We start from the raw sequence: 25628 nt of genomic DNA on the forward strand, positions 1-25628 counted from the left end.
AATTTATACATCTCGTATCATCGCTTTCTTGAATGATGGATGCTCATGTACATACATGGGCATTATTGTGATGAATTATCACAACAATTTATCACAATAACAGTATCAGGTTATCAGTTATCCAATACAGTAAAATCCCTCTCATCCGGCATTTGAGTATCCGGCAGCTTCAAGTATCCGGCACATTTTTCCCCGAGCCTTAAAATCAATAAAAAATCAATGTGTACTCATAAAATCGATTAAAATTCCCGCGCAAGGCATACTTTGTCCCCTTGCCACCAGAGTGCACTGCTTCGCGCCACCCACGGCCCACTGCACTGTGTTTACTCAGTGACTCAGTCCCGCGTGTGCACTGTTTATTGCCTGACGCCTTCATCATGCCTAAAGTTGTAGAAAAGAGGAAGTGTGTTGTGCTTACACTTAAGCAGCTGATCAGATCAGCTGCTGATTAAGATCAGCTGATCTTTGTTATGGTAAGATGTGTGAGTGTAGGGTGGTGATTGTGGACATAATTTCACTTCTATTCAAGTATCCAGCAACTTCTGGTATCTGGCATGTCGGCGGTCCCGTTGATGCTGGATAAGAGGGATTTTACTGTAATTATTTTTCTCACGTTGTCAATTCATTGGTATCACTGATACTTTTGGTTCCAAACTAGCAATAATTGACAACTTAGTTTTTTGGAACATGAGCATGTTGAAGTTTTAAACTTTCAAAATCAAATGTAGTTATCGTGTTTGCTGGCATATTAGATGCACCTCTGCACAAGACACAGCCCTATTTTACAAGCATATTTTCTGGAAAAAAGACTTATTGTATTTCATCATAAAGTTATTGAAAAAATTGTAGTGTGTGCATGTTTTATGTAAGAGGATCACTGGCCAAGGGCAACAAAAATTTTTAATTAAAAGAAGGGCCAACTTTATGCCAGTTCCCATAGACATATCTGATAGAAAAAAATAATAACAATAAAAAAACAGAGGATAAGTGTCTTGAAACCTCCCTCTTGAAAGAGTTCAAGTCATGGGAAGGCAGAAATACAGAAGCAGGCAGGGTGTTCCAGAGTCTTGTGCAGCCAGGCTGCAAGAGGAGGGAAGGCATGCAGTTTGCAATATCAGAGGAGCAGTTAGTGTGAAGACAGCAAGAGTTGCAACATTGCAGCAATGAGAGAGAGGCTGAAGATGGTCAGTTAGAGGAGAGAATGAATAAGATGAAAAGCTTTCAATTTCACCCTCTCTAAAATAGTGGTGAGTAAACCACCAATCCCTACCCATACACATGAAGAAAACTCCATAAATGGACAGATAAGGCACCTGTACAAAGTTAACAACTGGGGTGGGAGGGGATGGGGGATGAGAAACCTGGCAGAGATGACTCAGAATGCCTAACTTCGTAGAAGCTGCTTTAGCTGAGGTGAGATGTGAGGTTTCCAGTTAAAATTATAAGTGAAGGACAGACCGAAGATGTTCAGTGTAGAAGAGAGGGACAGTTGAGTATCACTGAATATAAATATCTGGAAGATTGTATGAAGTTGATAAATGGAAGAACTGAGTTTTTAAGGCATTGATCATTACTAAATTTGCTCTGCCCCCATCAGAAATTTCAGAGAGATCAAAAGTCAGGCATTTTGTGGTCTCCCTAAAGGAGGCCTTCCTAAAGGATTGGACATCTACAAAAAGACGTGGAAAAGTGCAGGGCGGTAGCTGTCATCAGTGTAAGAGTCGATAGGACAAGAAGTCTGGTTTAGAAGGTCACTGATAAATAACAGTTAAAGAGTGGTTGACAGGACAGAACCCTAAGGAACACCACTGTAAATGGACTTAGGGGAAAAGTGACCATCTACCACAACAGCAATAGAATGGTCAGAGAGGATATTGTGAGTTACTCAATTATTTCTACAAGTTTTGGGGCATTACAATATCCTGTAATGAGATGAGTAGTATTAACATACAGGTGATTTACTGATAAACATTACACAATGATAGTATGGCTGTACTTAATGACAAATAAAATAAAAGGCTACATGACACCATGCCTGCCCAGCCAGGGAGGGTGAAGGAGTGAGGCTAGGAGCAAATCAGCTGATTGCTAGCTAATCACTTACAGTTTCACACCAACACAGTGACAGTGAATATGTTTACATTGTACCACATGATTTTGAGAGCAAAATCTGCTGACAGTACCACACACTTACAGTAATTTGGAACAAGTGGACATAATGTTTCTCCAACATATGGTAGATACCTGCCTGGCCCAGCTGTTCTATTTGTTGCTAAACAAGGGCTCAAAATGCATATATGTATAGAACATTTTCCACTTGAAATAACCTGTACTTTCACCTCTAACAATATCTGCAGAAACTTGTGTTACATACTATATAAAGTATGAAGATACACTTGAATTTTCACAGCATAGAAATGTAAAGCAACTTATTTAAGCAAATGACTGAAACCACAATATGCACAGTTCTACAAACTAAATATGTGATAAGAAGGTGTGGCATACAATCAATATCTTTAATTCTTGTAATATTAAGATGAAAAACTAACTGCATAAATTATCTGGTTTCATTTTTTTTTTTTTTTTCACAGATGAATGCTGTTGCTTTGCACAGGTGTAAGGACAGATACTTGTTTTTGGAGTAATTTCATCACATACTTATTAAACAATTATTTTTAGGCAGATGACATCATGCCCTACCACTGTGTTTTCCTCATGCCTCCCTGTGTGGGACATGTCTCCATGGAATGGAAACCACGGATCTAGATCATTCTTCAAGTGTGTGTTGTCATATAAAATACTCACATATTAAAAAGTAAGAAAAGGTAATTACAAGCTAATCAATACTTGAAATTCACATTGTTAGTCATGCACATATATACATTTAATTTTCCATTCAGAGTATTACAGACAGACTATAAAATCAACTGACATTGAACTGCTGATACCACAATACTGACTTCCTGCATTAGCAGCAAGTGAATAATACACAGACAGCGATTCATCTGTTTTAATGGTGAGACTTCATTCATTTCCAGTATTTCATGTGAGGCAGTGAGCCAACCATCTGCCTAAGAGAGACTCTTATCCTTTAGCTTTATATATATATATATAGAGAGAGAGAGAGAGAGAGAGAGAGAGAGAGAGAGAGAGAGAGAGAGAGAGAGAGAGAGAGAGAGAGAGAGAGAGAGAGAGAGAGAGAGAGAGAGAGAGAGAGAGAGAGAGAGAGAGAGAGAGAGAGAGAGAGAGAGAGATAATTTTTAATAAAAATAATGCCATGTTGACAAAAATTAGTAAACTGAGATATAATAAGGAATATTACAAGATATGTTGCTCTTGGCATTCAAATACATTTTTCTCAGATCTAATTTACATTATTAACCAAATATTGCTGACATGCCACAAGAATCTGGATTGGATTCAAAGCCATACTAAATTTAGGGTTCAGTGACTAGAGTCCAGTAATAGAGTTGGTAATGTTCTGCACTAGTGAGTGCCTAGAAACACTCTGATTAGAAGTCACAACATAAAACAATAGCATAAAAAAGTGTAAAACATTCACTCAAACACTAGCTTCATGTCTCTATGCAAATATTGACTCACTACTTTTCTTGACATTCAAATTTTTCTAAAGCCATGTGCTTTGAAAATTCTGCTACATGCCTTTTTACAATGAGTTCAGCAATGTTATGTAAAATTCAATGGCATTTTACTTACAGTTGAATTTATTTTTTCTCGACGTTCTTCTACTGGTACATAACAGTGAAGGTTTTTTGCACTCTCCCTTGCTAAGGTGACCAAACGCTCATCATGAGGGAAGAGAAGTAGGCGATCAAGGGCCTCTTGAATATTGTCTCCCACATCTTGGTCAAATAAAAAAGGGTTTGAAGCCTCTGTCAAAGAGCCCTGTGAAAAATTTACAAGAGATTTACTTATGAGTTAAGGTTTTAATGTTATCAGTACTATAATAAATAATATAAGTGTTTTTTATAATTAATGTACATTCCAAGATGACCATCTGTTACACACATACACACATACAAACACACCCAAACACTAGATAAAAAAAGGATGATATAAGATTATGTGTACTGTAGTAATAAAGTCATTATATAAAGTATTATACTATCTGAACTTTGCTAAGTGCAAAATTATGATCCTTACTTTGACAAGCCCTTCACCCCTGAGGTTAAGTTTTATAGAGTTCTACTCCTTTTATTTACCATCTTAGGGAGACAAGATGTTCCAAGTTTGTTAAAGAAAAATTGCAAAAATTATACAGATTAATGGAACCTTATGATATACTTATACAAACATCTGCAGAATATGAAGCTCATTAATGATTAAACTGAACACCTAGCAGAGTCATCACTGAATCAAATTAGACAGACAGCAGGAGTTAAAAAGGGCATAAAATGAACATCATGTAAAAAGTACTATGATTGATAGCAATGAGGAGGAGCAGAGTAAATGCCTTTAAATGATATAACCATGCTACATATAATGTATGATTATGTCAAAACCCATGGAAAAACTGTTAAAAAATACTGAATGCAAAACCATATGAAAACAATATAATATTAAGTAGTTGAAAGAATACATGACACCTATCCTAGTTTCCCCAACTTCAGTAAGTCACATTGTGTGAAGATTCCTGTAGCTAAATTAACTTTTTTGTTTCTGATGATGACTAGCAATTCAACCATATTTAAAGTAACTAAGTATAATGTATATTCAGTGTGTTTTCAGGCAGTGACAAGGGAGGTTAATTGCCTCTGGATATGAGCTATCCTGACAGATTTTCACTGTCTTGCATTGCTGCTGTCATCCCTCTCTACATTTCCTATGTTGCAAGATGGCTGGCAGGCATGCTGAAAAAGCAACAATTTGGTGGTGCAACATGTTGCTGAGTCCAATGAAGGCATTTATCCCACTTATTTTCAGTCAGGAAAAGTTTGCTGGCAGCAACATAATGATGGAATGCTGAGGGTTGCTTGATAGATGTAATGGTGACATCTGAGAGAATCTTCAGATACAGTATTTTTTTTTTTTTTTTTAAATCAAACCTGTGTTCAACCTTCAAGAGTTTTTCTGCTAGCATGGTAATCTTCATTCAGTTAAGTTACTTAAACTATAGAATGGCAGTGAGTGGTAGCTCATACACAGCTCCAAGAACTACCTTACTGCAAACAGTATACACTGCTGAACCTATTTAATACGGACATTTTTCACCTCTCAGTGTCAAGATACTGGCTTTCTCAATATCAAAACAATGCTTGCCAACTATCTTGTAGCATTGTAAGAATGTAAGGGCAACAGCAAAATAAGTCAGCAAAAAACAGTCATGGTGGGTAAGAACGAGATGCCATTAATCTGTCACTGAAGGTACAATGAATACTTCCCTTGCTAAAAGATCCCACATGTAGGCATGTTTGATTTGACAAATATGATCAGAAAAGTTTAATTCAGCTATGAAAATTTCACACAATATTGGTTACAGTATACTAATGTTGGGAAATGCGTGGTTAAATCTCGTGTATTTCTACACTAGCTATAGTCACTACAGGTTATGCTGATCTAGATGCCACATATCCTGTATCCTCCCTCCCTTTCAGTGGGACAGTTGATTGGTGAACCCATAATTCTCTTGCTACCTCCCCAATTTTTTTTTTATATATGATATTTTCAAATATTTTATATAAAAAATATCAATACAAAAATGATAATAATAATAATATCAAAGCATTAGCCCTTCAGAAAATTTAAGAAAACAAGTAACATTTACAGAAAGACATCCATCTGGATATGGCTGTTGCCAAGGATGAGGTCTCCAGTGACCTGTGTTGATATCAGTATGGGTGTAGATAATATCTATTTCCACACTTTTCTCATAGGCTTAATATTATGATATTGTTTTCATATGACATTCTAAAGAATAAGCTTATGGAAAGGTTGATGGACAAGGAAAGTAAAAATATCAAAGAAATAAAAAAAAACTTGAGGATGTGGTAAAAGCATTATGTATGAATCAATCAGCTGCCCCATCACAAGGGAAGAAGAGGCAGGAGTCATGGTTTCTGGAACAGTTTAGCTTGTGATGACTTCAATGAAATCTTGTTGTCCATCCATATACCCAACGTAACCTAATCTACTTCTACTGGGGAAGCTGCATTTTTCATGTTATACATCTTCCCTTTCCTCAAATTTCTTGCGTCTCTTCAAATGTCCAACACCTTTTTGTGTCAATAAGGGTTAATTTTCTCTATCTAATTCTTTTAATTCTTTTTTCATGAAGTGAAATACCATTCTTATGTTCTTCAGTTTTCTAAATGTAGCTTCAAATATTTTATTACCATGCTTCTATTATGAATCATGTACTACTTTTCCCACATCTTTTCTCCATTTATCCTTGATATGATATTATTTTCCAACCTGCATCTATGTAGGTCACCCTCTGTTTTTCTCCATATCCATCATGTAACATCTATATGCATTAAATTCCACTATCTACATTTTACTCTACTTAAATATCTTGTTTCTCTTAATTTACAGGTCTTCGTAATTTTTATATGTACGTATTTGTGTATATGGGGTTGCAAAAAAAATATTAGTCAGTGGAGGAGTATTCTATTTTTGTCAAAACTAATTCAGTATACGGAAATAAGGTTAATGCAAAACAAATCAGCAGCATGCAAATATACATATACTATGATGAGCTTTATCTATAAAATGAATACACAAAGCCAATCATATACTTGAAATAATATACTTGAAATAATCATATCTACATATAAATGTAAGCATTCACCATCTACTCCTACCTTCCTACTATGATGGGGTGAATGGGGAGGGGAAGGGGGGAGAGATCGAGAATGTGTTCCACCAGGGGACGGGTTTGGGGGGGCCAGGTTATGGGCTGAGCCAGCACGCTTCAAACTGCCCTTGCTGGCACTGGCAACTTGAGCAAATAAACTGCCAAGGGTGCGGCGTTGGGTCTGTTGAAGGCCAAGACACAGAAAGGAAAACTAGTGTAAAAACTTGCTACAAGAAGAACAGTACTACAAAATTCAAATAATGAAAAATAACACTGTGTCACTCATACTAGATGCTCAAAACAATTACAGTTTTCTAAAATATACAGTATTGCCATTATTACCTGTTTCCTACAGTCTTACAGACATCAGTAAAAAATCATAATGTAGGTAGTGTATAAGAAAGTGATAAAATGCAGCAAAATCATACCCCAGTATAATTTGCTTTAATTTGGGTTTGATTTTAAGAATCACAGGACTTAAGCAAGAACACAATTTGGAGATCACAAAATTGTCTGAAAATTATATTGCACATTTAAGGTGGCTGACACAACTTCTACAAAGAAAACTGTTGTTCTCATCTAATTAGCCATCATTAATGTGCAGTTACGACTTCCAGTGCATTTTCTAATTTCAATCAATCAGTTTTAATAGTTTGTTTACTGTAGTTCTATTACACAGGAGTGCTGTATGAACCATTACTGTACTATATTGTGCAGGTTCTAAGAATCTCCATTAAAGATGGCAGAACTTTTCTCAGTTTCTTTGATTTCCTATTTAGCTAAAGAAATGCACCAAACCTCTAAAAAAATTCTTATTCAAATGCTAATTACACAACTAGTCAACTCAAGGAACTTTGTTGTTTTACAAAATATCTTTACTTAATAATCAAGTGTAGTGCTCTTCATACTTAATTCCCTCCTTTGTACTAAGAAAGTCTCCTACAGGTTGTGAGAGAGCCTGGTCATACACTCATTGGTTGGGCTGAAACAATACTAGTTACATTCATATCCCAGAGAGGACCCCTCTGGGATGATTGCCCATTCATAGGCTCACTCAGCCTTAAAATGGATACTGATCAGTTACAACTGGGAACATAAAGGTGGCAGAGAAAAGAACTGGCCACTTTACTCCATATACTGTGGACCATGATAAGTAACACCAGCAGCATTTTTTTCTAGAGATGGGCTATGGCCAAGGGCAACAAAAAAGGATAAAAAAGCCCCACTGAAGGTGCCACTCCCTAAGGAGTATAATCATCAGCACACCAACACATATTATAAAAACATTTAAAAAAAGATGGAGTGAAAGGAATAGGAACTTCCTTATTTATAGTTTCACAATAAGAAAAAAACCTGACATCTTATTTCAGCTATCCCACTTTAAATGAGGATCAGAGCCTAGTATATACATAGACAGAAAGACTTTATACTTTAGAAGCTGTTTGTGACATGCACTGATGTAGGAAATAAAGAGACACAATCTATGCACAGTGTCTTAAGGATGACTACATGATTAGCCATCCAGACTTCTGAAACTGCTGTGAAACCTTAAAGCTAACAGCTTTAAGGTAGCCTGGAATATAGATAAGTACATATTATTTTTCAGAACTCATCATTTCACCATATCCTAGATGAAGTACAATGATATGTACTAGTAAAAGAGATTATTGGTGTTAGAGATTTTTAGGCTGTAGTTGCAATACAGTGTTAGGAATAGGTAGGATACATAATATTATTGTAATGTGGCTTTTTACTCTTTCTTTTCCTCCTTTCCTTACCAACAATGTGGGAACCAACCTGTGATCAGCATTAAAATAAAATCCTCTTTTTTTTCCATTTCCCATGGTTAAGTGTGTCAACATGGCATGTGAATATAGAGAAATGGCAGAAATTGCCAATGGGTTTATATGTATTAAATTAGAAGGGTTTAAAGTAGCATATGTATGTGTCTTTTCTAATATAATGTTTATTCCTACTTTCAAATATTACTTTATTCTTCAACATTTGTAGTAACATTACTCTTTAAGTTCCTTCATTAAAGATGTCTTCTTCAGTTCTCACAAGGACTTAGAATTTTAGCTCTTCGGAGCTCTGCCCACTTGGCCACTGAAGAACAGACCAGCAGATTTGCCTGGCATGCTGCCCAAGGAAAAAGTGTCATACAGTTTATTGGCAATGTGTCCCTCATAAAGACTGCAGCAGCTTTAACCCCTCACTCCTTGAAATTTATGTTATTTAGAAGTGAATAGCTGGTCTTCCAGGCCTTGTGATATTGTCAGTTGAATAAAAGTAATTATATAGGGCCAATTCTTTCTTTTTTTTTCTGATCAAAGAAAAGAGACAGGCAGGCATATTGGTTAATCTTGTTTAAGGGTTGTTATAAATATAACTAGTAAAACTTGATGCATGGTACTGTACATACGGCAGTTATGAAATGAAATGTCAAAGTGTCTCTTTGCTGGTATTTTCACACTATTTCCATGTTATGGGTGCAATTCATCTCTTAGGTATCCCTATTTATTATCCTGTTCTGTTTAGACAGACTGCAAGTATGATAATATAATGAAATATGGTCTATTATTAGTGATTATGGAGTAAGGGGGAAACTGTGATGTAGGTAGCATGTCTAGCAGCTGTTCAGGTCACAGGTCATTCACAGTGAGAGCGAGTTCCCTTGCCCCACTCCTCAGATTCCACCGTGTTAAGGGAATGTTCTCTCCTGTGTATTGTTCCTTCAGATCTGTTCTACTTTATCACATGTTAAATACAAGCTACTCTTCAGAATATTTTAACGTGAATTGGTTGTATCAATCATGACCTCACACTACATTATGGCATTGTACCAGAACACAATGATGTGTTGGAAGTCATAGTCCAAGACAGGAAGGCCATTCAGACACCTTTATTTGCCCTGCCAGAATGCTGCATACTGATGGAAGGCTTGACTGTTCCATGCTCATAATAAGCAAATGTTACTATTCACTTAATCTGAAACAATTCACACAACATGCTTTTAATAATGGTTTTCATCCGCAAGTGACTTGTATGCAGATAATCCTGTATGCTCGAGGTTCTACTGAAAACAATACATGCACATCAGCTTGTTTTCACCTAACATATTTGCATCACTGCCCGCAAGTGGCTGTGTCTTTCACTCCGCCCTGCTGCCTGCCTATTTTTTTTAAAAGATCTCATGGGAGCCTCAGAAGCTTGCAGCCTGGGGTAGTTGTAAAGTTTCAAGGCTCCCAGGAGACCTGTGCAAAAGAAATGGGTCAAAAAATGCCTGTTCCTGAGGTGCTTGTGAAGAACTGAAGAAGACCCCTTTAATGACACAGCTTGCTACTGCCTTGTCAGGGTGATATATTTAAACAAAATTTTTCATTTCACTCCATTTTCCAGACATTTCATTATTAAGACCAACAGGGACATCTTCCCATCTTTCCTCTTACTGTGAAGATATCTTCTCAAGCACCTCCTTCTGCTGTTCCTTCTGAAGGAGTTGGAATTTATCCATAGACAACTTGGTGCTCTGGTCCTCCACTAGCTCTTTAATATCAGCATCATTGACTTCCAGGCCTATGCGTCTGCCCAGAGACATGATGTCACTGATAACTTCAATAGGCTCTGTCTCAAATCCCTTAAAGTCTCTCTCCACAACACAATCAGGCCAGAGATCCTCTAGGGTGAGTTCAAGGTCCTGCAAGTCACTTATTGCCAGGCCTTGTCAGTAAGACCTAAATAATGCAGGATACTGAAATGGTTCTTGCAAACTCACAGAGAGTCAACTCTGTGTCAGAGGTAACCTCAAAGCACCTTTAAAGAAGTGTTTCAGTATATAACTTCTTAAAGTTAGAAATGACCTGTTGATCCATTGGCTGAATCAGTGGAGTAATATTAGGAGGCAGAAACTTCATGGTGAAGTTGAATTCTTCTAATAACTCAGGTTCCAGGCCTGGGGGATGGGGGATTGAGAAAAAAGCAGGCACTTAATTGGGAAGTTATTTTCATTAAGGTAACTCCTCACACTAAGAGCAAAAACATCATTGATCCATTCCAGAAAAATCTGTCTGATCACCCAAGCCTTACTGTTAGCCCTTCACATGATGGACAACCTGCTTTTTATAATGTTTTCTTAAACATACAATGGTTCTCCTAGTGATACACAAGCACAAGTTTCTTACTTTAAAATCATCATTAGCTTCACAAAAAAGTTAGCCTGTCCTTCATAGACTTGTATCCAGGCAAAGCCTTTTCCTTCTGGGTTATGCATGTTCTGTCTGGCACTTTTTTTTCCAGAAGAATCCAGTCTCATCACAATCAAACACTTGCTGGAAGATAAAACCCTCAGCAATTGCATACACTTGCATGCTTTAACAAATTACTGCTTTGGAGGAGGCAGTAGACACCTGCCGAAACGATAATTACTCCCAGTGAGGTCTAAAGCACTTTTCAGGGGGTGCTGTGAACTTATTATTAAACCCAGCTGTGACCTCACTGAACATTTCCCTTTGTGTCTCACAACACAAGGGGACAGTCACAGCCTGGCCTCTGAAGACAACTCTCTTCCTCCACACAAAACTACAAGCACCTAATAACACACACACCCTTCACTCAAAAATTTTAAAATCATCATGGCGACTCCTACACCAGCCTCGGAGTCCCCATCTGGGAAGGGGACCATAAATGTCCCCAGGTCGGACTGCCTTTCTGTCAAGTGTCTTGACACCCCCCTCAACTTTTTCTTCATTAACTTCTGCAACATTTGCGGTCTAAGATCTAATTTTCAATCTGTAGAACACCACCTCTCCTCTTCTAAACCTCATCTTCTTTTCCTCACTAAAACTCAGGTGTCTGAGGCAACTGACAGTAGCCCCTTTTCTGTTCCCTCCTACTTTCTCTATCCTCATTTTCGATCCAAAGCTGGATGCTGCGTTTATGTGCGCAATGACTTAACCTGCTCTCGTGCCCACGCTCTTGAATCTCCAGAGTTTTCCACCATCTGGCTACGACTACAGAGTCACTCTCATAATAAATTTATCTGTGCTGTATACCTCTCTCCTAACTCCTCTGACTATAAGAAATTCTTTGACTACTTAACTTCCAAAGTGGAGCACATTCTGACCCTCTTCCCTTTTGCAGAGATCTCCATTCTTGGAGACCTCAATGTTCACCACCAGCTTTGGCTTTCCTCTCCCTTCACTGACCATCCTGGTGAACTAGCCTACAACTTTGCTATCCTCCATGACCTAGAGCAATTAGAGACGTCGCAGTGAGCGTTTTGATACCAGATAGCGCCAGAATTTTTAATTCTCGCCGGAAAATAAATACTTTTTGGGGCAAGGTTTTACAAGCTTACAAAGGTGTATCGTTGCACAGTAATGCATCTGAATTTTAAGTCAATTAATTTCGTGATAACTGACAGCACATGACATTGTTTGAGCCTCTATTCATAATTTCAGATAATATTCTTAAAAGAGCCTATAAGTGTATCAAGGCAGGCAATCTGTAATTTTCTACTGACCTCAATGGAAGTATACTAATATATACTTGCATTTTCATGTACTAAACAACAGGCAAATCCGTTTAATGTAAAGAAAATATAATTTTGTATCAGAGAATTTATTTTTGCGGTACGATCACTATCCTCGGGTACTTGGGCAGCGAGCAAACCAAAACACAGACACTCGACTACCCTGCACAATGGATACATCACCGCCACAATCATGGACTACAGCGGAATTAAGAAAATTCCTGAAAGAACGAGCTATACCCTATTCTGGATATAGTAAAGCAAAGTAAAGGCCTTTGTATCAGCAGAACTGAGAGGCTATTGTTTACACTTTACACTCCCTAACGGCGCGCGGCGCTTTCTTTAACTGAAGAATCATGATCAAGATAAGTACGTCGTACGTGGTGCTGTTCTTTTTTTATTTCACTGATTACTTTCATATACAGGACATGTCAGTGATATCTAATATTTTTCAACATTCCCAGATAAAATGCACAAGCCGAAGTCAACATCCTTTTATTTTTACTGTTTATACTTACTTAAAAAAAAATTCATTACCTATTTTTAGTTTTATCTTATAATTCAATTAACAAAGCCTTATCATACACCAGTAAGTATGAATATTAATATTAAGGGTTATGTTTTTAATTTTAGATACACTTGTGCAGCAATTCATGCTGTACTTTTCCTGCACATCGATTTCAAATTTAGCTAAGTCACCCCTTTGCCCCACGAAATCAGAGACAATTAAAAATGCTGGCGCTGATAGGTATCTACCAGCCTCACTGCGACGTCTCTAATTGGTGCAACACCCTACTCGTATTCCTGACCATCTTGGAGATACATCCAACATTCTTGACCTTTTCCTGACCTCTAATCCTTCTGCTTATGCTGTCACACTTTCTACTCCGTTGGGCTCCTCTGATCACAATCTCATATCTTTATCTTGTCCTATCACTCCAATCCCTCCTCAGGATCCCCCTAAGCGAAGGTGCCTCTGGTGTTTTGCCTCTGCTAGTTGGGGGGACCTGAGGAGGTATTTTGCTGATTTTCCTTGGAATGACTACTGCTTCCATGTCAGAGACCCGTCTTTGTGTGCTGAAAGCATAACAGAGGTGATAGTGTCTGGCATGGAGGCATACATTCCTCACTCTTTTTCTCATCCTAAACCTTCTAAACCTTGGTTTAACACAGCTTGTTCTCGTGCTATACATGATAGAGAGGTGGCCCACAAAAGGTACTTAAGCCTTCCATCACCAGAATTTCATGCACTTTATATTTCTGCCTGGAACCATGCCAAGTCTGTTCTCCAACTAGCCAAAAACTCCTTCATTAACAGAAAATGTCAAACCCTTTCAAGATCTCACTCCCCTCGTGATTTCTGGCATCTAGCCAAAAGTATCTCCAATAACTTTGCTTCTTCTTCTTTCCCTCCTCTATTTCAACCAGATGGCACCAACTGCTATCACATCTATTTCTAAAGCTGAACTCTTTGCTCAAACCTTTGCTAAAAACTTTACCTTGGGCGATTCTGGGCTTGTTCCTCCCTCTCCTCCACCCTCTGACTACTTCATGCCACCTATTAAAATTCTTCACAATGATGTTTTCCATGCCCTCGCTGGCCTAAACCCTCGGAAGGCTTATGGACCTGATGGGATCCCTCCTATTGTTCTCCGAAACTGTGCCTCCATGCTTGCACCTTGCCTAGTCAAACTCTTTCAGCTCTGTCTGTCAACATCTACCTTTCCTTCTTGCTGGAAGTTTGCCTACATTCAGCCTGTTCCTAAAAAGGGTGACCGTTCTAATTCCTCAAACTACCGTCATATTGCTTTAATTTCTTGCCTATCTAAAGTTTTTGAATCTATCCTCAACAGGAAGATTCTTAAACATCTATCACTTCACAACCTTCTATCTGATCGCCAGTATGGGTTCCGTCAAGGCTGCTCTACTGGTGATCTTCTGGCTTTCCTTACTGAGTCTTGGTCATCCTCTTTTAGAGATTTTGGTGAAACTTTTGCTGTTGCCTTGGACATATCAAAAGCTTTTGATAGAGTCTGGCACAAAGCTTTGATTTCCAAACTACCCTCCTACGGTTTCTATCCTTCTCTCTGTAACTTCATCTCAAGTTTCCTTTCTGACCGTTCTATTGCTGCTGTGGTAGACGGTCACTGTTCTTCTCCTAAATCTATTAACAGTGGTGTTCCTCAGGGTTCTGTCCTGTCACCCACTCTCTTCTTATTATTCATTAATGATCTTCTAAACCAAACTTCTTGTCCTATCCACTCCTACGCTGATGATACCACCCTGCACTTTTCCACGTCTTTTCATAGACATCCAACCCTTCAAGAGGTAAATATATCACACAGGGAAGCCACAGAATGCCTGACTTCTGATCTTTCTAAAATTTCTGATTGGGGCAGAGCAAACTTGGTATTGTTCAATGCCTCAAAAACTCAATTCCTCCATCTATCAACTCGACACAACCTTCCAGACAACTATCCCCTCTTCTTCAATGACACTCAACTGTCCCCCTCTTCTACACTGAACATCCTCGGTCTGTCCTTTACTTATAATCTGAACTGGAAACTTCACATCTCATCTCTAGCTAAAACAGCTTCTATGAAGTTAGGTGTTCTGAGACGTCTCCGCCAGTTTTTCTCATCTCCCCAGCTGCTAACTCTATACAAGGGCCTTATCCGTCCATGTATGGAGTATGCTTCACATGTCTGGGGGGGTTCCACTCATACTGCTCTTCTAGACAGGGTGAAATCAAAAGCTTTTCGTCTCATCAACTCCTCTCCTCTAACTGACTGTCTTCAGCCTCTCTCTCACTGCCACAATGTTGCATCTCTAGCTGTCTTCTACCGCTATTTTCGTGCTAACTGCTCTTCTGATCTTACTAACTGCATGCCTCCCCTCCTTCCGCGGCCTCACTGCACAAGACTTTCTTCTTTCTCTCACCCCTATTCTGTCCATCTCTCTAATGCAAGAGTTAACCAGTATTCTCAATCATTCATCCCTTTCTCTGGTAAACTCTGGAACTCCCTGCCTGCTTCTGTATTTCCACCTTCCTATGACTTGAATTCCTTCAAGAGGGAGGTTTCAAGACACTTATCCATCAATTTTTGACCACTGCTTTGACCCTTTTATGGGACTGGCATTTCAGTGGGCATTTTTTTTTTTATTAGATTTTTGTTGCCCTTGGCCAGTGTCCTTCCTACATAAAAAAAAAAAAAAAATTCCTCTGCATCTTTTTTGTTAGCACTTGAATTCTTTCAATGGCAAACCACATTGTGTATACCACTTCACTTCTTAAACTTTTCAAACTTGCCTTGACTAGCCTTAAACAAGTCAGTCTCAGAACTTGTATCTGGGGTTTTCATGAGCAGATCCTGATGCAAATACCTTGCTTTCTCACAAATTATAGCCTCCAAAATACTGTCACCAGCCAACTGCTTTTTCATTGTTCCAAATCAACAGCAACTTTTCCACTTCTTCTAATATCTGTTGTTATGCAGAGGAGCATAGTGGCAAGTAACTCTGAGAACAATAGAGATAGAACAAAGAGAAAGAGGAGACAAGTCTGGCATGCCTGTTGTGGCTCCTAATCATGTAGCCATATTTATTTACCCCTTCCTGTTATCCTAGCATATCGAAACCACTATCCCAAGTAAGAGAAGAAATCAAAGTTTACAGTAAGAGAATTTGATTGCAACTGGCCCCTTCATTAACTTTAACAAGCAGGTAAATTAAAATGTTACTATTGCCAACCAAGAAGTGACGTGATTGGGGGTGCATCTTATGCCATCTGGCTCCCCGTTCCTCCCCCTTTCCCTCCCTTCATCTGTCACATGACCAAACCACCCAGCGCGCCTCTCTTTGTGTGTGGTGTCGCTTAGGGTGCCTTGGGGTGGCCTGATACCAAAAAAGAGAAGACGTATGAAGAGAGCCAGTCACATGGGAGTGTGTGTTTGGGGCAAAAGGATATTAGCGCTCAGCAGAATATAAGTTGTGCACCTCCCAGGTTATATTATTGTGGAAGCCCATATGTGTAGCTAATCTGTGGTTACTCTAGGCGTCTCATAGGATGTAACTTGTCCTTGGTCGTACTCATAGTCCTGTGGTTGTGTCTTGTTGTGTGTCAGTGTCTTCCCAGGAGCAGGCAGGTAACCCCTCACTGTGTCTGAGTGTCTTGATTGTTTAAATGTGGCTGGCCTTGTGTATGTTACTGTCTGTGTTTCTGGCTGGAGGATATATTGGTTGTATGTGTTTCATGGTTAACTTTCTTCCATTTCTCTGGACTCATCACAGTTGATGGGGGACAGAGCTGATCTTCCGAGAAACCAAGGATTGTTTAACCCAAAGCCAGGTATTCAAATATCTTACCTGAGCCGTGAATGGACATTGCTGTAGGCAGTTTGCTCATAAGATATTCTGGTCTGATTGTATCATGTTGTACTTATGTCTGTCTTTCCTGTGATGTGCTCTTGTGAGTTCGTGTGAGAACTGTGCTGTATTTTTCCCTGTGGATAGAGATAAGGCGGCAATCTTGAGGCTGGTGGATTGGCCTGGATTCACGTAATGATTTGTGCCATACTGGGCTGCAAGGGTGGCAACTTAGTGAGAGCTGAACCGCATCAGGGGAGCTGTAAAAGGAGCTAGGATCTGATTGTAACACTGTGATCTTTGCTTGGTGATCACACTCACCCCTTTGGCAACATTTGCTTCTTTTATTGTTCTCTTGTTTTTAAGGATGGTACAGATTGATGATTTTGCTAAGCTGTACTCCAAAGGAAAATCAGAAATGCAAATGCTATTTTCATGCTTCCATATTATCTTTTTCTTTACTTCTGCTGCTGTTCTGCCTATTTTCTTCTTGCCTTTCCACTTTTAGTAACTTTTTTTGGTTCCTTATGAAATAACAAAATATGCATACTGAAAAGAATGCACAAGAGAAATGTCACCAAAAAGAGAATAGTATGGCACAGATGTGCACTAAACAAGGAATGCAGAATGACTAACATGCACACTGTGAACATGTGAGCCAGCTGCTGTATAGCTTGTTCAAGAACAGAGTTATGGTACAGCAACCAAAGCAATTATGGGAGCAAAATTTTGTTCACAAACCAATTTGTTTGAAAAGGGAAATGTTCAGTAACTGAAATTCCACTGTACAACAATTTGAGTAGGCAGCTACCTCCAAAACTTTGAGGTGAGAAAGCGGTGTAAGAGGTCACCTACACTGGCCCATAACTATATAATAAACATAAGATATAGCAACACTAATACCCAGCCCCGTATCTAGCCTGATGGGTAACTTAACACCAGCCCTCAATAGTATGTCTTGTCTCTCTGCCATACACCAGCCTACTGGTGAGAAACAATGAAACACAGCATTTTCATGCTCTGAACTGGTCATGTGATAAGGGGAGGCAAACTTATCTCTTACCCAAAAAGCATGTTATCTTCAGTAAATCACTTTACTAATATTATGGAGATAAGCCAAGAATTTATTTTTTTTATAGGGAGCTTTGACTTTTCTTCTTTCTTAAGTATTAATTTCAAATTGCTGCTAAAAGTGAAAGGGGGACAAAATTAAAAGAATGAGTTGGCTTGTGATAAGTTACACAAAGATTATGATACACATCTATCCCTACACCTCTCACCAACCCCATCATGAGAACTGTAACAATATATATATATATATATATATATATATATATATATATATATATATATGTATAGCTAGATAGATAAATAGATAGTATATACACACACAAACACACACACACACACACATATATATATATATATATATATATATATATATATATATATATATATATATATATATATATATATATATATATATATATATATATATATATATATATATATATATATATATATATATATATATAAACACAATAAAACTTCCATTCACAGACTTAATCCATTCTGGGCCTTTGCAAACCAAACTGCTCCCAAACCAAAACAATTTTTTCCACTGAAATTAATGTAAATACAATTAATCTGTTTCAGCCTCAGAAATATACTATTTTTACATATTTAAGTGTTTTATTTTTGTGATGAAGAATATAGAATGAAATTGAAATACATATCCTTAATAGAGACAAACAACATTAAATTAAATAAAACAGTTCTATAATTTACCTTTGTTGTTTATAGTTGTTGGCACAGGTGGATGGTGAGGGAGGACAGGAAGAGGAAGATGCTACCAAATTTTGGGTAAAAGTTGCTGCCTGCCTCCTCCCCTCTCTCTCTCTCTCTCTCTCTCTCTCTCTCTCTCTCTCTCTCTCTCTGTTAACTTATCTGGGAGATTGAGAGAGAGAGAGAGAGAGAGAGAGAGAGAGAGAGAGAGAGAGAGAGAGAGAGAGAGAGAGAGAGAGAGAGAGAGAGAGAGAGAGAGAGAGAGAGAGAGAGAGAGAGAGAGTGTCATAGGCAGTTGTCAAGGTCACTGGTTGAAACACATCTCTCTTTAGAGATGAGATGTGAAGTTTCCAGTTTAGATTACAAGAAAAGACAGACCCAGGATGTTCAGTGTAGAAGAGGGGGACAGATGAGTGTCACTGAAGAAGAGGGGGGATAGCTGTCTGGAAGGTTGTTTTGAGTTGATAGATTGAGGAATTGAGTTTTTGAGGCATTAAACAATACTAAGTTTTCTCTGCCTCAATCAGAAATTTTAGAGAGATCAGAAGTCAGGCAATATGCGGCTTCCTTGTGTGAACAGTTTACTTCCTGAGGGGTTGAATGTCTATGAAAAGAAAAGTGCAGGGTGGTATCTTCAGCGTAGGAGTGGAAGGACAAGTAGTTTGGTTTAGATCACTGAGGAACACCAGTGTTAATACATTTAGGAGAAGAACAGCGACCATCTACCACAGTAGCAATAGAATGGTCAGAAAGGAAATTTGAGATAAAGTTACAGAGAGGACAGAAGCTGTAGGAGGGTAGCTTGGAAATCAAAGCTTTGTGCTGGACTCTTTCAAAAGCTTTTGATATTTCTAAGACAGCAGCAGTAAAAGTTTCACCAAAACTCCTAAAAGAGTATGTGTTTTGTCCTCACATCTGATGTGATGCAGTGCACTGTGGCTGTGTACACCACAAGTGTGTGTGTGTATTGTTTTGCTCTCTCTCTCTCTCTCTCTCTCTCTCTCTCCTTCCCCATTCCCTGCCTGCCTCCCCCTTCCCTACTCCCCTCCACATTCCCTCCCTCTCCTTCCCTGCCATCCTCTATCCTCCCCCTTCCCCTATCCTTTCATCCATCCCATCCACCCTCTCTCTCTCTCTCTCTCTCTCTCTCTTTACCTAGTTGTGTTTTACAGGAAAAGAGCTATGCTCATGCTGTTCTATCTTTCTCTGTGTTTGTGTGTGTGTATTTACATAGTTGTATTTACCTGGTTGTGGTTTACGGGAGTGGAGTAATCTCATAGTATCCCGTCTCTATATCTATCTAGTTTGGTCTTAAAAGCACAAACAGTTTTGGCATTTACAACGTCTTCACTAAGTTCATTCCATTTGTTCACACTTCTGTGAGGAAAACTATACTTCTTGACTGTCCCTTCTGGTACTCCACTTGTAACTCTACACCATTCTGATTTTTCTCCCTTTATTACTGTTCTCATTTCTCTATCCCTCAAGAAGTCTGTGAATGAATTCAGTGTGTTTCCTTGCAAAACCCCTATATTTTTAATTTTCCATAGCAGTCTCTGGTGTGTGTGTGTGTGTGTGTGTGTGTGTGTGTGTGTGTGTGTGTGTGTGTGTGTGTGTGTGTGTGTGTGTGTGTGTGTGTATTTACCTAGTTGTGTTTTACAGGAAAAGAGCTATGCTCATTGCTGTCCTGTCTCCATATCTATAAGCATCCAGCTTAACTTTAAATTCATAAATATTTGTTGCTTGTACCACTGTTTTATCTAAGTTGTTCCATATTTCTATGCTTCTATTTGGGAAACCATATTTCTTGACATCTCTTCTACTTGCTGTTTTCTTCAATTTCACTCCATGTCCTCTTGTATCTCTTGAGTCCCACACAAATAAGTCTTCTTTGTCAACTTTATCCTTACCTTTTAAAGCTCTGTATATAGCAATCAGGTATCCTCTTTCTCTTCTCTCTTGTAATGATGGAAGCTTCAATCTCCTTAATCTTTCTTCATAAGTTAAATCTCTCAAACTTGGTACCAATTTGGTTGCAGCTCTTTGGATCCTTTCTATTTTCCTTATTTCTTTTTTATTACGGGGTGACCAAACAATTGTGGCATATTCCAGTTTTGATCAAATCACATATTCCATCAACTTTTTTGTCATCTCTTCATCATAGGTTGTGTGTGTGTGTGTGTGTGTGTGTGTGTGTGTGTGTGTGTGTGTGTGTGTGTGTGTGTGTGTGTGTGTGTGTGTGTGTATGAATTAATGTGTGCTTATAAGTTACATATTGGTAACAGTGACTGAGCGTTGGCTGTGAGCACGGAAAAAAGTCAGTATGCTTAAGGCCCCAGATAGGAGAGGAGTCTCCTTTGTAGCACCAGGCTTGAAGGAAGTGTTAAGTAAACTAGAAATGGAGTGCCTTGGATTTTTCTCCAGACAATGCTTCTTTGCCTCTCTGTGAGTTGTATAAGAGCTGAATAAACTCATGAAGCCCCTGGAAACCAGACTCATGTGACTTGGAAAGTCAAAATTCAGTGAACAGCACCATTGTGGTGCAGTGACAAAGCGGCCAAGTGAATCTGGACAGGTAAGATCTTACCAGTTTCATAACAATACCATAAAGCACTTCTGACACATCATGATGCAAAATAAAGACAACCAGTTACAAGTTATCTTTATGTTATAATTTGTAGAATTGCCCACCATAAACAAGGTGTGTGTGAAAATTTGATTTCTTGCTGTTCAATCACTCTTGGCAGTGAATTCACAGCAGCAGGATTTCTGGCATGTTAATTTTGGAGGTGCGTGTGTACTAATCCTGTTCTTCTATTTTGTTTTTTCCTGCTTAAACTGTGATCTGGTACTACATATATAACCAGACAATGAGACAGAAGACTGTCTAATGTAACTCATTGAACAATAACTTGAAATGTGAGCAGCTCCTGCCATTTAATATTTTTTGTTTATAATAAATAAATAAATAAATATTTATGATATGTATGGAGAATATAGAGCTGAAAGGACCCCAATAGGCATTAATAGAAATTATATATTTTTTATGTAGATAAATCACAAAATTCACGAACTTTATATAATGTAAAATAAATACTTTCTGTCAGGCAAATAAATCATATGCCTAAAAATATATAAATTTGCCAACAGATACATAAATCAGTTTATAACATACAAAATAATTATGTGGAAAAAGCATTCACAAGAGTAGTTTCACTACACTAAATACACTTATATCAATTCACCACCTATGGATGCCAAAATTGAAGATAAAAAGAAAATTATTAAGGGTCTTTCATCTTAAATGTTTAAACTGATTTCTTGTGAAAATTTACCTGTGGTGAAGGAGGAGGAGTGTTTCCAGGACTCCCATTCTCAGCACCTGGACCTACAGCAATGGTTGTTATGATTTCAGGGGTTTCCTTGCTTTCTCGGCTCTCTCGATTATCACTCTTGGGAGAATCTTTGTATCGCAACCCACTTGGATCACACACAGTTTCCTGCTCACAGCGAACCATACATTTTTTGTGACATATTATGCCACATTCACTGCACTGGTATGCATCCTTTAGCCAAATCTGAAAAATTAATTAAAACTTCTGAATAAATGCTTTCTGGTATGGTTACCATATCATCATATCCATGTAATGCAGATCATAATTCAGCAGTCCACATCAAATGTGTACCAAATAGTACCCTTGAAAATTATGCACTTTTAAGCAATTTCTACTTTAATGGAAATAACACCTTGAATTGCTCTGCAAGCTGCTACTTAAACTAAATAAATATCTTTAATGGTTATATAGTTGAAACATGTTGGAATTTCAAAACTTAAAACACATTCCTTATTTGGATTTTTGTTGCCTGAGTTCTTGTTGCACTTGGTTCCTCAGTCATAAGCATCTTATAGCAGCAGCAATGCTAAATGACATAATCTACTCACATAATGCTGTCAAAATAAAAGTCAGGGGGATATTTGATTATCATTACTATAATAAATTGAAGATCAGTGCTCTTCGTAATACTTATGTAAATCTATATGATAATTTTTATGAAGAAGTCTCAGAGAGAACAAAATGCTGTTTAGGTTTTTGGGATGAGAATGGAAATCACACATGCTGGAATTTTACACTTGATACTTTACCTTTTTTCTGCAAAAGTTGCACTGTGTTGCTGAGTGGAAATGGGTCCTCTTAAAGTCATGATTACGATCTTCAGCAGCCTCTTGTATGGTTGGGACATCATCATCCTCAGATAGTGTACCGTCTGTCAGACTCTCATCCTCTGACAGAGCATTTTTCTCTAAAATTACTCGACCAAAAACATCACATCTGTAATGATGTGAAAAGATGCTTTAGAAATGCATACTTCTCATTTTAAATAACTTTGAGTAAACAAAACAGAATAAAGCAAATGATATTATTTCAAGAAAACAGTCATACCTCATGATTCGAATGTCCTTCAGTTAGAACAACTCCCAATTCAAACAGGGTTGGCGAACAAATTTTCCCCTCCAATCCGAACACAAACACCCATTCAAGCGGTCAGATCTTCTATCGTTTCTCCTCCCCTCTCTCTTCCTCTCCTTCCCCTTCCATTCCTCTCCCTTCCTTACCCCTCTTCCCCATCCCTCTCTCTCTCTCTCTCTCTCTCTCTCTCTCTCTCTCTCTCTCTCTCTCTCTCTCTCTCTCTCTCTCTCTCTCCTTCCCTGTATGTCCTTTCCTCCCATTGTTTCTTACCTCTCCCTTCCTCTTCCAACTAGTCTCAAACCTCCCTCCCTGTCACCTCCCTCTCCCTTATCTGTTAAAGACAATGGACAAGGGAGTGATATCTAACTCTCTCTCCCCCTCATTCATTCTGTGTCATTTTCACTTCATCCTTTCTCACTTTTTCTCACTCATATGATTCCATTTTCATTCTCTATCACCTTCATTTTATTTAACAATTCTCAGGATTGTTCTTACTTTTACAGAGAGAGAGAGAGAGAGAGAGAGAGAGAGAGAGAGAGAGAGAGAGAGAGAGAGAGAGAGAGAGAGAGAGAGAGAGAGAGAGAGAGAGAGAGAGAGAGAGAGAGAGAGAGAGAGATTGATTTTAGTGCAAAATAAAAATTGCGTACACTACAATAACTGTTTTCAAGACTGAAGACGACAGTAATTTTCGAAGACTCATCATTTTGTGGTTGGCATTTATTTACAATAGTATTTTGAGTAAAATTTTAAGGTCATTGTTTTTGTATCTGACATATAGGACTGCCCACTTTTCTGTGTCTTTTTTTAGGATGATTCAAGTACTGTCTCATATGCCAAAATATACGGCATTTCATGCTTTCTTTTCCTGTATTTTTTCTGTAATTTAGGTTATTTCCATTCAATTATATGTTTAGGGCACAACATAAACTCAGAAAAAAAAGGGGGGAATTTTGGGACCTGGAACAATTTTTTTTTTTTTTACATTAATCTGAATGGGATAAATTGCTTCCCAATTTGAACAGCCCAAAAGAACCAATTAAGTTTGAATCATGAGGTACCATTATTTATAGAATACACACATGCACTGAATTCTTTTTTTACACTTTATGCCTTCTTTATCTATAATTTATATCATACATAACATCACAGAACTGTACAAATTTTACATACCTGTCTTGAGGTTGATATGTTAGAGAAATCATCACATCTCCATAACAAAGGTTAGGATTGAACCCTTTGTGTGAGATTAATGGATCAGAAGCTACTTCAGGGCACTTGGGATGTGGAGGAGTTAAGTTTAGGATTTTGATAACATGACCTTGAGTATTGAGGGTTGTTTCTGGGATGAGAGAGATGAAGGGTAAGTTGATGAAACCCACTAATGTATCATCAGTCAATCCACCTGTTACATTTTCACATGCAGTCTTTGTCTTTTCATGGTCTCGGCTCTTCTTCCTTTCTTTTTCACCATCCTTTGATCTACATCTTTCTCGGTCTTCTTTCAGTTTTTCAGAAGACAAGGAATTTAAGTCCTCCTTTGAGTTGGAAATACTTCTACTCCACACAGCTACACACATGTATTTATTCTCTTCCTCTAACCAAAACTCAAAGTCACTATCAAAGACAGGTTCCTGAAAGATGTAAGAAGTTCATGAACACTTTAGATATCCAGAATTAACTGAAAGAAGTGATAGTAACAATGACTAGAACATCTTTAGGATACACTAAGTAAGCATTGATACAAGACCACACAAGTGTACTTCAGACACTTTGCACTGTAAGTAAATACAATACACAAACTCAAAACTGCTTCACATATAATCAGAAAATAAATGTTTTAAAGCGACTATTCAATAACATTTATGGTGCTTTAACATTTCACTTGTCTGCACTTATACTTACACAGGTGCCATCAATGAAAGGTGTCTGTAACAATTTTATTTGTTTGTGTTTTCCTCCATACTTTTTTAGCCCTCTTTTTTCTGAATTGATAATATTCATCAAAGTTTCTGATGAAGTTGGGGTGCCAGCTTTACTGCTCTGAGTGGAGGGTGGCCTCTCACTGGTGGGCTGATGAGGTGCAGGAAAACTCTGACTAGAAGTGGAGCATGGAGATTTGTCTTGAGCTGTACTGGAAACAGATCTAGGAATGATTTTACAGCCAGCAGATGTTATTGGGGATTTATCCTGGCTGAGAAGAGAAGGCCGGGCTTCTGTAGAAAGTGAGTGTAGATCTAATAGTTTTCGCTTCATTTCAGGACTATTATTGTGACTTGAATCTGGTGTTGATCTGCCACTCCCACTTATGTCACCTGAAAAAACGAATCATTAACTTGAAAGTTAAATGTTTAAAAGATGATTTATCATAATGTTGTACTTAATCTAATGTGACCAGACCTAAGATACCTATTTAAATAAGACATGAGTTCACAAGCTTGTAATAAGTGACATTTATTGTTTATCAGCAGTTTTCAAAGCAGCCTGTTCTTTCATTCCATCCACAAATTTATGTAAAGCCATTAAAACAATCATACATTTTCTGGTTGAACTTAATATTTTTCAGGTATTGGGATTCATCCTTAGTACCCAACTTACCATCTTTTTAAGTCTAGCTAGAATTATTTGATTATGATGATAATGATAATGCTATAAACCACACTTTTTA

The 25628-nt window shown here is 38.0% G+C and overlaps 1 protein-coding gene across 10 annotated transcripts in view; it reads right to left on the reverse strand.

The window, feature by feature from the left end:
- Window positions 1–25628, reverse strand: part of LOC135100438 (PDZ domain-containing protein 8-like) — a 176566-nt gene that overhangs the window by 69403 nt on the left and 81535 nt on the right. For 8 of the 10 annotated variants that reach the window (XM_064003318.1, XM_064003317.1, XM_064003316.1 and 5 more), the window contains 6 exons: window positions 24866–25275; window positions 24134–24594; window positions 22639–22825; window positions 21830–22072; window positions 6822–6995; window positions 3718–3906 (listed from right to left, as the gene is read on the reverse strand). In XM_064003318.1, coding sequence (XP_063859388.1) covers window positions 3718–3906; window positions 6822–6995; window positions 21830–22072; window positions 22639–22825; window positions 24134–24594; window positions 24866–25275 — 1664 coding nt within the window. The remainder of the gene's footprint in view (window positions 1–3717; window positions 3907–6821; window positions 6996–21829; window positions 22073–22638; window positions 22826–24133; window positions 24595–24865; window positions 25276–25628) is intronic. The other 2 variants (XM_064003319.1, XM_064003321.1) reach the window with 2 other exon arrangements.

This window comes from Scylla paramamosain, chromosome 5 (assembly GCF_035594125.1).
Source record: "Scylla paramamosain isolate STU-SP2022 chromosome 5, ASM3559412v1, whole genome shotgun sequence".
Lineage (NCBI taxonomy): Eukaryota > Metazoa > Arthropoda > Malacostraca > Decapoda > Portunidae > Scylla > Scylla paramamosain.